Here is a 15,063-nt window from a genome sequence, read left to right on the forward strand (position 1 = left end):
GATGTTTTCACATCATTAGAAACAGGAATATCTGGTTACGTGTAGTAGGGTTGTTATGGTGACCGTATTACCGCCACACCAGCAGTCACGAGTCATGAAGGCAGTCAAATTCCACCTGACCGTTTAGTCAAGGTAATTAGGCTTCTCCAAGCTCTGATGCTGCTGCTGGTCATTAGTATCCTACCAAACTTGCTAACTGGTACTCGGGACTCTATTGTCCCTCTAATCACTCTCACATCAATGCAAATGTATTCGAAAATCGAATCAAACACTTCATGAGAGCCCATGTTGCGCAATATGTCAATAAGCTAAGCAATTGCGGGAGAAAACGGAGTGATTGCCTCTTCTAAAGAGGAGGATCCCATCAGCTTTCCATAGGCTAGGCCTACTATATTTATTTTTAAACTTTCCTAATATTAACCACATTGCTTATATTTATAACAGGAGCATAGCCTACCTGGCTGGCATAAAAATAAACCCCTCGCTATTTAAGGGCATAGAGGACATGTATTTTTCCCGCTGCCCCTGTTTCGATACAGGTGCATGTTAATGGTCCATTCTAAATCAAAACAAATGTCACACATACATTATTTAGTATATATAAAGACAAGATCAAATCAAGAATAGTCTGACAATATTAGCCTATCACTTGTGAATTATATATCACTTGTGAATGATGCCCAGCATAAGAAACAATGCCTTTCTTTTGCGACTTGTTCAATCATAGTCACATAACCTCATGTAGCCTAGCCCATAGGCCTATATGTTGTAATAAGGTTTGTATCATAACTAAAGTGGCCAAATAACTAATTAAAATTAAGCACAATCTACTTTAGAAGTGGTGTAAAGCCTAACTGGCATACATAAGCCGCGCGTGAGTTTCAAGTTTGCGGAATCATTTTCACCATTAAAAACGCACCTTTATAATAAAAGTAGTACATGCATAATTGCATTTGCGGTCACTTTTGGTAATGGTGTTTTCCACTAATGGAACCTTCACACTTATAGCCTACTACCATGTGCGTATTGCTGCACTTATAATGTGAATAAATAGCATAATAGTTTTATCAACATTTTTAAGCTAAACGTTCTGATCAGCCACATTGCCTAAAAAAGGTTTTTTGATGCTTGTATCGCATCCCACAACTGTCCCCGACTATGTTTGGAATATTTATCTCTCGCACAGAATAGAATAGGTCGACCTTTGTTCTATGGGGGGTAGTAGATTGACATAGACTAGTGCTTTTGCTGTTCGTTAGGCCTACTCATCTTGTTGGCTGACGAAAAGTAAATGTGGACAGTTCTTCCATTATTTTCAATATGCACCTCGGAATTGGAAAAGGACTCGCACAGTTGCGTCCCCGATGTGTCTGTCTTCACTTGTAGCCTGTGAGAAAGACCCGATCACGTGATGGAGAGCCATGTGAGCAGTGATTCAGAGCGAGTAGCACTCAGGGAGAAGGGCACAATGGCCACTAGCCGCAAACGGCATGGATTTTTTTACGGTGCGTTACTGCCACGCAAAGGGGATGCCGCTATGGAATTTGAGGCATTATCAAACGCTTGACCAATTGTGAACGAGAGACTGATGTAGTGTTTGCAGTCCGCGCAAAAAACAAAGCAGAGCTCATGCCTTTTCAAGCAACTTTTTTTCAAATCATCATTAGTCGCATCCTGCAGCCTTAAAATGCATTAAACATATAGCCCAATGTTTGTAGAACAACTAAAGTTACATAAATAACTCTAAATTAAGCATATACAGTTGAAGTCGGAAGTTTACATACACTTAGGTTGGAGTCATTAAAACTCGTTTTTCAACCACTCCACACATTTCTTGTTAACAAACTATAGTTTTGGCAAGTCGGTTAGGACATCTACTTTGTGCATGACACAAGTCATTTTGCCAACAATTGTTTACAGACAGATTATTTCACTTATTATTCGCTGTATCACAATTTCAGTGGGTCAGAAGTTTACATACACAAAGTTGACTGTGCCTTTAAACACCTTGGAAAATTTCAGAAAATTATGTCATGGCTTTAGAAGCTTCTGATAGGCTAATTGACATCATTTGAGTCAATTGGAGGTGTACCTGTGGATGTATTTCAAGGCCTACCTTCAAACTCAGTGCCTCTTTGGTTGACATCATGGGAAAATCAAAAGAAATCAGCCAAGACCTCAGAAAATAATTGTAGACCTCCACAAGTCTGGTTCATCCTTGGGAGTAATTTCCAAACGCCTGAAGGTACCACGTTCATCTGTACAAACAATAGTACGCAAGTGTAAACACCATGGGACCACGCAGCCGTCATACCGCTCAAGAAGGAGACGCATTCTGTCTCCTAGAGTTGAACGTACTTTGGTGCGAAAAGTGCATATCAATCCCAGAACAACAGCAAAGGACCTTGTGAAGATGCTGGAGGAAACAGGTACAAAACTATCTATGTCCACAGTAAAACGAGTCCTATATTGACATAATCTGAAAGGCCGCTCAGCAAGGAAGAAGCCACTGCTCCAAAACCGCCATTAAAAAAGCCAGACTACGGTTTGCAACTGCACATGGGGACAAAGTTCGTACTTTTTAGAGAAATGTCCTCTGGTCTGATGAAACAAAAAAGAACTGTTTGGCCATAATGACCATCGTTATGTTTGGTGGAAAAAGGGGTTGGCTTGCAAGCTGAAGAACACCATCCCAACCGTGAAGCACAGGAGTGGCAGCATCATGTTGTGGGGGTGCTTTGCTACAGGAGGGACTGGTGCACTTCACAAAGTAGATGGCATCATGAGGCAGGAGAATTACGTGGATATATTGAAGCAACATCTCAAGACATCAGTCAGGAAGTTAAAGCTTGGTCACAAATGGGTCTTCCAAATGGACAATTTATTTATTTTACTTGGCAAGTCCGTTAAAAACAAATTCTTATTTTCAATGACAGCCTAGGAACAGTGCCTTGTTCAGGGGCAGAACAACAGATTTGTACCTTGTCAGCTCGGGGATTTGATCTTGCAACCTTTCGGTTACTAGTCCAACGCTCTAACCACTAGGCTACACTGCCGCCCCAAGCGTACTTCCAAAGTTGTGGCAAAATGGCTTAAGGACAACAAAGTCAAGGTATTGGAGTGGCCATCACAAAGCCCTGACCTCAGAACAGAAAAGGTGTGTGCGAGCAAGGAGGCCTACAAACCTGACTCAGTTACAACAGCTCTGTCAGGAGGAATGGGCCAAAATTCACCCAACTTATTGTGGGAAGGTTGTGGAAGGCTACCCGAAATGTTTGACCCAAGTTAAACAATTTAAAGGCAATGCTACCAAATACTAATTGAGTGTATGTAAACTTCTGACCCACTGGGAATGTAATGAAAGAAATAAAAGTTGAAATAAATCATTCTCTCTACTATTATTCTGACATTTCACATTCTTAAAATAAAGTGGTGATCCTAATTGACCTAAGACAGGGAATTTTAAATGTATTTGGCTAAGGTGTATGTATACTTCTGACTTCAATTGTAGGTGTACCTATTTCTTTGTTAACCACTCAACACAGAATAGCCACGTGCGCACTCCCCCAAATCATTTGGAGAACATATCCTTTCTATTTTATTCAGCTTTGTTCAATTGTATTCTTCATACTATAAGGAAATCTTGTCTGCTCAATGAACTAGTGTAGCCCACAGCCATTTGGCATCGCCAGATCAGGATCTAACATAAAGACAACTCAGACATTTTCTTCATATCATGCCTCTTCAGACCTGTCTAAAATAAATAATGGATTTATTGTGAAGGTGTAGGCTATATTACATGGATTTATTAAAATGGTTTATAGGCTTTGATTTGTACTTTTATGTTAGTTAACGGTCAATTACCGTGAGACCAACAGTTATTTTGTCACGATCGTTGTTTGAATGAGTGGACCAAGGTGCAGCGTGTACATCTTACTTTATTAAATGAACACCAAAAAAAACAAACGAAATGTAACGTTTAGTAGGGATAAACAGCACAGTACCAAAACAAGATCCCACAAAGTACAGGTGGGATAAAGCTGCCTAAGTATGATCCCCAATCAGAGACAACGATAGACAGCTGCCTCTGATTGGGAACCATACCCGGCCAACAAGGAAATAGAAAACATAGATTGCCCACCGTAGTCACACCCTGACCTAACGAAATAGAGAATTAAAAGAATCTCTAAGGTCAGGGCGTGACAGTACCCCCCCCCCCAAAGGTGCGGACTCCGGCTGCAAACCTGAACCTATAGGGGAGGGTCCGGGTGGGCATCTACCCTCGGTGGCGGCTCCGGTGCGGGACGCAGACCCCGCTCCGCTCTTGGCTCCGCCAACTTCGGTGGCGCCTCTGGTACGGGGATCGTTGTCGGAAGCTCCAGACTGTGAATCATCGCCGGAGGAATCCGAACCGTAGATCGTCGCAGAAGGCTCCGGACCGGGAACCGGCGCTGGAGGCTCTGGACAGCAGATCATCACTGGAGGCTTCGGGCCACGGATCATCACTGGAGGCTTCGGGCCACGGATCATCACTGGAGGCCTGGAGTGTAGAGCTGGCACAACGCATCCTGGACAAAGGACCACCTTCGCACGGCAAGTGCGAGGAGCTGGCACAGGACACACTGGGCTGTGAAGGCGCACTGGGGATACAGTGCATAGAGCCGGTGCAGGATATCCTGGACCGAGGAGGCGCACTGGAGACCAGGCGCGCTGAGCCGGCACCACCCGTCCTGGACAGATGCCCACCTTCGCACGGCAAGTGCGGGGAGCTGGCACAGAACGCACCGGGCTGTGGATGCGCACTGGAGACACCGTGCGTATCACCGCATAACATGGTGCCTGACCGGTCACACGCTCCCCACGGTGAGTACGGGGAGTTGGCTCTGGTTTAAACCCTGGCTCCACCAACCACCCCGTGTGCCCCCCCAAAAAAACAATTGGGGGGCTGCCTCTCGGGCTTCCCTTGTGGTCGCGAACCCCGGTGTTGTCGTTGTTCCTCCCTCGCTGCCTCTGCCTGCTCCCATGGAAGGCGATCCTTTCCGGCCCGGACATCCTCCCACGTCCAGGATCCCTTACCGTCCAAGATATCCTCCCATGTCCAGGATGTATGCTCCTCCTGGCCACGCTGCTTGGTCCGTTTGTGGTGGGATCTTCTGTCACGATCATTGTTTGAATGAGTGGACCAAGGTGCAGCGTGGTATGCGTACATCTTACTTTATTAAACGAACACCAAAAATAAATAAATACAAACGAAACGTAACGTTTAGTAGGGATAAACAGCACAGTACCAAAACAAGATCCCACAAACTACAGGTGGGAAAAAGCTGCCTAAGTATGATCCCCAATCAGAGACGACAATAGACAGCTGCCTCTGATTGAGAACCATACCCGGCCAACAAAGAAATACCCTGACCCTGACCTAACCAAATAGAGAATTAAAAGGATCTCTAAGATCAGGGCGTGACATATTTGCTTGACAATCACCGGCTGATAAAATTTCGTGACCACCACAGCCCTAGTTATGTGCTTTGAAATATGCGGCAAACATTTCCAACCAAATCAAATCAAATCAAATGTATTTATATAGCCCTTTGTACATCAGCTGATATCTCAAAGTGCTGTACAGAAACCCAGCCTAAAACCCCAAACAGCAAGCAATGCATGTGAAAGAAGCACGGTGGCTAGGAAAAACTCCCTAGGAAAAACTCCCTAGAAAGGCCAAAACCTAGGAAGAAACCTAGAGAGGAACCAGGCTATGAGGGGTGGCCAGTCCTCTTCTGGCTGTGCCGGGTGGATATTATAACAGAACATGGTCAAGATGTTAAAATGTTCATAAATGACCAGCATGGTCAAATAATAATAATCATAGTAGTTGTCAAGGGTGCAACAAGCACGTCCGGTGAACAGGTCAGGGTTCCATAGCCGCAGGCAGAACAGTTGAATTTGGAGCAGCAGCACGGCCAGGTGGACTGGGGACAGCAAGGAGTCATCATGCCAGGTAGTCCTGAGGCATGGTCCTAGGGCTCAGGTCCTCCGAGAGAAAGAAAGAAAGAGAGAAAGAGAGAATTAGAGAGAGCATATTTAAATTCACACAGGACACCGGATAAGACAAGAGAAATACTCCAGATGTAACAGACTGACCCTAGCCCCCCGACACATAAACTACTGCAGCATAAATACTGGAGGCTGAGACAGGAGGGATCAGAAGACACTGTGGCCCCATCCGATGATACCCCGGACAGGGCCAAACAGGCAGGATATAACCCCACCCACTTTGCCAAAGCACAGCCCCCACACCACTAGAGGGATGTCTCCAACCACCAACTTACCGTCCTAAGACAAGGCCGAGTATAGCCCACAAAGATCTCCGCCATGGCACAACCCAAGGGGGGGGCGCCAACCCAGACAGGAAGACCACGTCAGTGACTCAACCCACTCAAGTGACGCACCCCTCCCATGGACGGCATGGAAGAACACCAGTAAGCCAGTGACTCAGCCCCTGTAATAGGGTTAGAGGCAGAGAATCCCAGTGGAGAGAGGGGAACCGGCAAGGCAGAGACAGCAAGGGCGGTTCGTTGCTCCAACCATTCCGTTCACCTTCACACTCCTGGGCCAAACTATACTTAATCATAGGACCTACTGAAGAGATAAGTCTTCAGTAAAGACTTAAAGGTTGAGACTGAGTCTGCGTCTCTCACATTGGTAGGCAGACCATTCCATAAAAATGGAGCTCTATAGGAGAAAGCCCTACCTCCAGCCGTTTGCTCAGAAATTCTAGGGACAATTAGGAGGCCTGCGTCTTGTGACCGTAGCGTACGTGTAGGTATGTACGGCAGGACCAAATCGGAAAGATAGGTAGGAGCAAGCCCATGTAATGCTTTGTAGGTTAGCAGTAAAACCTTGAAATCAGCCCTTGCCTTAACAGGAAGCCAGTGTAGGGAGGCTAGCACTGGAGTAATATGATAACATTTTTTGGTTCTAGTCAGGATTCTAGCAGCCGTATTTAGCACTAACTGAAGTTTGTTTAGTGCTTTATCCGGGTAGCCGGAAAGTAGAGCATTGCAGTAGTCCAGCCTAGAAGTAACAAAAGCATGGATTAATTTTTCTGCGTCATTTTTGGACAGAAAGTTTCTGATTTTTGCAATGTTACGTAGATGGAAAAAAGCTGTCCTTGAAACAGTCTTGATATGTTCTTCAAAAGAGAGATCAGGGTCCAGAGTAATGCCGAGGTCCTTCACAGTTTTATTTGAGACGACTGTACAACCATCCAGATTAATTGTCAGATTCAACAGAAGATCTCTTTGTTTCTTGGGACCTAGAACAAGCATCTCTGTTTTGTCCGAGTTTAAAAGTAGAAAGTTTGCAGCCATCCACTTCTTTATGTCTGAAACACAGGCTTCTAGCGAGGGCAATTTTGGGGCTTCACCGTGTTTCATTGAAATGTACAGCTGTGTGTCGTCCGCATAGCAGTGAAAGTTTTGAAACCTACTGGAGAGATGAGGGTCTTAGCTTTCTGTAGGTATTACGTTTATTTCCCAACTCTAATTAGCACTGTTTGAACCGGAGAAGTCCTAGTACGTAGTTTATACATTTTTCACTAGTACTCTGAGAGACCCATAGCCTAGTCCACGGAGCACAGGACACGCCAATAGGTCTATATAGAGGCTACATCATTGGCTATATAGAGGCAACGTCATTGGCTATATTGAGGCAACGTCATTGGCTATATAGAGGCAACGTCATTGGGTATATAGAGGCAACATCATTGGGTATATAGAGGCAACATCATTGGGTATATAGAGGCAACATCATTGGGTATATAGAGGCAACATCATTGGGTATATAGAGGCAACATCATTGGGTATATAGAGGCAACATCATTGGGTATATAGAGGCAACATCATTGGGTATATAGAGGCAACATCATTGGGTAGTATGCTGCAAAGTTTTTAAAGACATTACATTTACTGTTAGATTAATTCATTACACTGCTAACTAGCAGTACAAAGCAATCTAGCTCATGGGTTTTGAGTTTCCACTTGGTGATTAGCCTCAAGTGGTTGAGCCTATGTAATATGTGTACACAAAAATATGTAAGCAAATTCATCTCTATTGAACTAAATAAATAGCGTAGTTTTAGAGAGTTTGGCAGTACGTCCAACCAGCCTCACAACTGCAGACCACCTGTATGGCGTTGTGTGGGCGAGTGGTTTGCTGATGTCAATGTTGTGAACAGAATGCACCATGGTGGCAGTGGGTTTGTGGTATGGGCAGGCATAAATTACGGACAACGAACACAATTGCATTTTATCGATGTCAATTTGAATGCACAGAGATACTGTGCTTAGATCCTTAGAGCCATTACCACTCATCTGCCGCCATCACCTCATGTTTCAGCATGATAATTCACGGTCCCATGTCGCAAGGATCTCTACACAATTCCTGGAAGCTGAAAATGTCCCAGTTCTTCCATGGCCAGCATACTCACCAGACATGTCTATCATTGAGCATGTTTGGGATGCTCTGGATTGACGTGTACAACTGCATGTTCCAGTTCCCGACAATCAACAGCCTGATTAACTCTATGCGAATGGGACCATGTGCATGTGATATTAAAACTTGAAACTACAGAAGCCTATAGCTTGGCTGTCCAAATTTCATCCACGCAAATTGAGGGCACACAATTTCAATTATGAATAATGGCACAGACGTATCCGTGGGAAGTAGGGGTGCTGAGGGTGCTTAAAAGAGGCCAGGCTTCCCCCAAAAATTGACCGAGAAAAAAATACATACAAAATATTGTTTTTCTTTCGTCTCTCTGTGTTTAATACATTTCCTTCGATTTGCAAGCAGCTTAATGTGTCTCACTGGAGAAAGCATCCGAGCGAACAAAACAGCGCCCCTCTTTCTCAGTATGTGAAGCGTATCTATCTGATGCTGTCTGGTCAGAAAGAGTATGACATCGTTGCCGCCAGTAGCAATGAATGCAAGGGAAGCCAGCAAGCTTTTGGCCTCCCTTCTGAAAAATAATAGCTAATCAGCGATGAGCTAAACTGAGTGAGCTCAGCTCTGAATGGTCCTGGCGCACCAAAAAAAGTGTTTAGGCAAGCCAGTTTGGATTTGGCTTCAGACCAATCGCATCACAAGCCAAATGTCATTAATGACTGAAAAAAACTTGAATTGTTGCATCTCCTTGTGTTGTTGTCCTCTATTGGCAAGCTAAATTTGTTCCTTTCCTAAATTAGCCATTGAAGGAGGTAGGGATTTGGACTTGTTGTTTAACTTTAATTATTTGTTCTGGCCAATGATTATAACGGCGATTCTGATCCAACCATAAATATATACATTGTGCCCCTGGGCTGAGAGGATGGAAGTTCAACATGTAGCTAGATGTATTGTGCTAATGTTAACTAGCTGGCCTGGTGCATTGTTGCCCATGAAAGGAAGTTAGGCTAGCATTTTACTAAGGTAGCCTAAGACAACAAAACCTAAAAGTGTGTACTGCATGACAGTGTTAGAGCATTAGGCAACATGAAAGAGGAGGATGATATTGGCGTTTCTCTGCAAGTAGGGCGAGTCAACATGTTTTTTCTACTTGCACACACACACACACACACACACAGAAATCAATATCATGGACAGCCACATCATATTTAGCTTATGTTGATTGGACTAAATCGTTTTTGTTTTATTTTAGTTGTCACTGTAAGTGTAGTTGAAATGGTGCTGGAATAGTGCAGGCAGTTCCTGTTTTCTTTGCAACTTGCAGTAATGCTGTGTAGTTCTAAATCAATAGTTGTTTAGTGGTCCGAAAATGTCGCAAACATGAACTTGCTTGACCATGCTGAAGGTCAGGTAACTGTTTGTAACATGCAATATTCTTTGAGGACTTCACCAGACAGAGGTTGCTCTTCGTTTTTTTTAAATGAAACACAGGTGTGGTTGAATTTATTCTTCCACTGTGTCTTCTTATTGTCTTGGCCTTTATTTAGACCTGTATATCACGGTCGCAAGGTGTATGAACTAAAAGGTTATAGAGCAAACAACTAAATTATCACCACACATAGGTTGTAATATGGCTTTTTTCTCCCCTGGATTGGCTTCCCATGTGATTTTAGCCACGCACCGCTACTGTGTCGTTTTCCTTTACTACTGGTCTGTAAACTGCTTTGCACAGTATTCAACTCCCATCAAGCTGGCGGCGCTGTTGTGTTTTTCTGGGCTCGCCAGCCACTAGAATAAACGATTTTGTAAGATTCCTTGACTAGAACACGGAAGTAAGATTAGAAACGAGTTTGTTTTGGCAATCATTTAGTGGAGTAAAAATAAGACATACTGACTGAACAGACTACCCAACTCTCATTCGACTGAAATATGTCTAAACTACAGTTGTTGCGTTTGTTTTTAAATGATCGTTTAACGGCGGCTGCTGTGGAGATTTTCGGTGCAGTTGAGAAAACGGTAGTAGAATACCAGGAGGAGAATGATCGGCTACGGAGACTGCTGCGGAATCGAATCACACCGGAGATAAAACTATGTAGAATAGGTTAGTATGTAGATCTACTGATAGCTAGCTATAGTTGTAGGCCCGGTTTTGAAATAGCGATGGAATTTAAGCTTACGAGTGTTTTTAAGATGCATCGTTCCTATAAGGTTTCTACTAGTTACCACAGCCACAAAGTCAAAATTGGCTATATCGTAAAAATTCATGAAAACCAACATTGGATTTTTGGTCTTCATTTAAGGTTAGGCATAAGGTTAGCACTGTGGTTAAGGTTAGGTTTAAAATAACGTTTTAAGAAGAGAAATTGAAGAAATGGGCGGGGTTTATGACTTTGTGGATGTGGTAACTTGTGACAACCTTCCAAAAACACCAAGCAGAGAGAACATTCACGAGTGCGTGTCGATAGGACTACATATAGGATCGAAAGAAAGTCAGCCTTGCTCTCAGATCAGCTTTCTCTATTCAAATCTTACTTTAATATTTAATTGTTTCACAATACTGAACACGGATCAGCTCCTAGAGCGATATTACCACCTAAGGCAGAGTGGGGTAAATTGAGCAGCCCTTGTTTAGAGGTTTCATGAAGCTTGTCTCTAAACCGAAGTTGATCATTGTAAGATTGCATCAGTTGGGGTCTCTATGAGTTTCAATATGAGGTCTTACACCTGGCATGAAAGTGGACCCTTGTAGCTGTGTGGGCTAATATAGAGGGGGTTCGATTAATCTGGCCCGGGGTACACTGGGCTATGGCCTGTCACGTCATCGTGCGAAAGCGGGGAGGGAGGAGTGACCTCAAATTCGAACAGTAATCTGCCCTATTCTGTCATGTTGTCAACGAGGCAGCATGGTAGGGTACTAGGGTGTAACTAGACCCCCTAAGAACAATGTCTAATTGCTGACACACAAAAAATAATATTTATTTATTTTTTTAAAATTGCCCCCCCCCCAAAAAAAGCAATGTTTGTGGGGGTAGTATGCGGATGAAGGTCACGCTTAGGCGAATAAACTATTAAGGGAAATAAATGGCTACAGTTACAGTTTACACTTTTTTAGTTACACACCCCGCCCCCCCCTCAAATTAGTGGTGCTTTACAAAAAATAAGAAACTGAAATATCACATTTAAATGGTCACAAATAAAGCTATCCCCAGTCAAATTGGAGCACGACTCATGAGCCCACCTCCTGCACTGCTCACACCTAATCCAGTCCCCACATGTGACTGAAAACAGGGAGAGGTGCCAATTGAAAAGCTCTCTCTTAAAAACATAGCTAGCTAGTGGAAACATTTACAACTGCAATTAAGTTACATTATCTTTTTAATGTATTTTACCTCAGACGATCTGGTAGTAAGGTTGCTAGCTAGCACTCCTAGCAGCTTATGCTAACTAACTATCTGGCTAGCATTTACTGCTAGTGAAGTTGCTAGCTAGCAAGTTAGCATACACTGGTCATTGTCTAAATGACAGGTAGAAACACATTCATAACCATAAAGGGGTAACAAGTCCCTGTGGGGGATTGCCCCAAACACACTCATCCAACATACCAAACCATTTCCTTGGCTCTCTTCAATGCTTGAGCAGCACAGCCAATGAGTTTGATGTGAGAGTAGGACTCCTCCACTTTAGACCAAGCAGCCTTTATGTTCGCAGCATTGTCTGTCACCAGTGCAAATACCTTCTGTGGTCCAAGGTCATTGATGACTGCCTTCAGCTCACCTGCAATGTAGAGACCGGTGTGTCTGTTGTCCCTTGTGTCTGTGCTCTTGTAGAATACTGGTTGCGGGGTGGAGATGATGTAGTTAATTATTCCTTGCCCACGAACATTCAACCACCCATGAGAGATGATTGCAATACAGTCTACCTTCTCTATGATTTGCTTGACCTTCACTTGAACTCTGAACTCTGCATCCAGCAAATGAGTAGATAAAGCATGTCTGGTTGGAGGGGTGTATGCTGGGTGAAGAACATTCAGAAATCTATTCCAATACACATTGCCTGTGAGCATCGGAAGTGAACCAGTTGCATACACAGCTCGAGCAAGAAATTCATCAGCATTTATCTGACTACGTTCCTCCATTGTGTCAACAAACTTTTTGGACTCGATGGCTCATGGAGGACCATGATCTGTTGCTATCGATAAGGTGTCTGATTCATCATTTTCACCTCAAATAGAAGTAGAGGGACTTCTGCCAGAGGTTGCTTGTTGTGAGCGCTGAGGGAACTTTATGCACTTGGCCAGATGATTCTACATCTTTGTTGTTGCATTCTTCACATATGATTTGGCACAGTATTTGCAAACGTACACAGCTTTTCCTTCTACTTTAGCTGCAGTGAAATGTCTCCAAACATCAGATAGTTCCCGTGGCATTTTCCTGTAAAGATTAGGAAAAAAGGAGTAAAACAAATTCCATGTATAGATAAATACAGATAATTGTTTTAAAATGAAACATGTATGGAAACAGGTGAATTAATACTCCTCAGTTAGCAGGCTCAAGCAAGCTAAAACCCACATGGTAGCAAAAGCTAACTAGTAGAAATTGTTAACAAGTTAGAAATGACTTAAACACACTTTGCTGTAGGCTACTATTTACTAGTTAACAAAAAAATAATGTATGTCATTTAAAATATATTCACCCCACCCAGTATTGTAATCAAAACTTACCAGAAAGCATGTAGTCCTTGGCTCAGACAGTGTAGTAGTGTGGGCTCAATAGCATCTCATTAGTGTGCAAGATCTTGAGAATCAGCTGCACATGTGATGGAAGAATGCAATGTGCATGCAGAGGGTTACGATTCCATTGAATTGGGGATAGTTTAACCAAAATATGCCACAAGATCTAGATTTGCCTTGTGTATCCCACAAAAAATGGTTCACTGTTATAAGATAACTTTTTGATGAATTTAAGCCAAATTCCCTAAATTCCCAGGCATAACTCCCCATGGAAAATTTCTGGAAATTTCCCGGAAAGTTTCCAAACCTTTGCAACCCTAGTGCAAACATTAACATCCATGTTTGGTTTTGGTTTGGAGGAGGGGAGAGGGGTTAGCATCTAATAATTAATTATTTCCTGGGCACCACTCGGCAATTAAAACTACACTTTCCTTATCAGAACCGTCCATCAACCACAGATATACCGTAATTTCCGGACTATTGAGCGCACCTGAATATAAGCCGCACCCACTGAATTAAAAAATATATATTATTTTGAACATAAATAAGCCGCACATGTCTATAAGCCGCAGGTGCCTACCGGTACATTGAAACAAATGAACTTTACACAGGCTTTAACGAAACACGGCTTGTAACAAAAATAAATAGGCTTTAACGAAACACGACTTGTAACAAAAAATAAAAAATTAGCAGTAAACAGTAGCCTACCAAGAAAGTCATTGGTCACTATCTTCCTCCTCCTGTGCACTGAAACCACTGAAGTCATCTCCTTTCAAAAAAAAATTGAAAGCGGGAAAAATCCATATATTAGCCGCGTCATTGTTTAAGCCGCGAGGTTCAAAGCGTGGGAAAAAAGTTGCGGCTTATAGTCCGGAAATTACGGTACCCTCCAACATGGAAAAAGGGTTGCCACACAGATACAGGATGGTAAATACGTCCCACAGTGGGCTAGTGCTATACTGCTAGACCGAGATACAGTCTCTGTCTAGAAGCTGGCCCTAGCTATCTGCACTAAGGCACGTCTAAAGACATAAGGTCTTTGTCTAGAAGCTGGCCCTAGCTATCTGCACTAAGGCACGTCTGAAGACATAAGGTCTTTGTCTAGAAGCTGGCCCTAGCTATCTGCACTAAGGCACGTCTAAAGACATAAGGTCTTTGTCTAGAAGCTGGTCCGGTCTATCTGCTAGGCTGTATAGCTCTTAGAAATGTATAGTTTAAATGTATGATTCAACTGTTCTATTTAATTATGTGGTAAATACAGTGCCTTCACCCATCTACACACAATGAAAACATGTTTTTAGAAATGTTTGCAATTTTTTTGAAAATGAAAACAGATCTCATTTACGTAAGTATTCACACCCGAGTCAATACATGTTAGGACCACCTTTGGAGGCGATTACAGCTGAGAGGCTTTCTGGGTAAGTCTCTAAGAGCTTTGCACACCTGGATTGTACAATATTTGAACATTATTCTTTTTTAAAAGTATTCAAGCTCTATCAATTTGATTGTTGCTAGACAGCCATTTTCAAGTCTTGCCACAGATTTTCAAGTGTTTTAGGTTATTGTCCTGCTGAAAGGTGCATTTGTCTCCCAGTGTCTGTTGGAAAGCAGACTGAACCAGGTTTTCCTCTAGGATTTTGCTTGTGCTTAGCTCTATAGCCTTTATTTTTATCCTAAAAAAACTCCCTAGTCCTTGCTGATGACAAGCATACCCATAACATGATGCCGCCACCACCATGCTTGAAAATATGAAGAGTGATGTGTTGTGTTGGATTTGCTCCAAACATAACGTTTTTGTATTCAGGACATAACGTTCATTTCTATGCCTAATTTTTTGCTGATTTACTTTAGTGCCATATTGCTAACAGGACGCATGTTTCTGAATATGT

At 42.9% G+C, this 15,063-nt stretch overlaps 1 protein-coding gene across 2 annotated transcripts in view; it reads left to right on the plus strand.

Annotated features, from left to right (window-relative positions):
- LOC106578068 (zinc finger protein OZF) overlaps nucleotides 1-15,063 on the plus strand; it is a 47,751-nt gene that overhangs the window by 31,298 nt on the left and 1,390 nt on the right. The window contains exon 1 of one of the 2 annotated variants that reach the window (XM_014156646.2): nucleotides 10,248-10,546. The exons of the other annotated variant lie outside the window; for it this stretch is intronic. Coding sequence (XP_014012121.2) covers nucleotides 10,375-10,546 — 172 coding nt within the window. The 5' untranslated portion in view covers nucleotides 10,248-10,374. Of the gene's footprint in view, nucleotides 1-10,247; nucleotides 10,547-15,063 lie in introns of those variants that run through there. 2 annotated transcript variants of the gene reach the window in all.

The sequence above is a fragment of the Salmo salar genome, chromosome ssa18, assembly GCF_905237065.1.
Source record: "Salmo salar chromosome ssa18, Ssal_v3.1, whole genome shotgun sequence".
Classification (NCBI taxonomy): domain Eukaryota; kingdom Metazoa; phylum Chordata; class Actinopteri; order Salmoniformes; family Salmonidae; genus Salmo; species Salmo salar.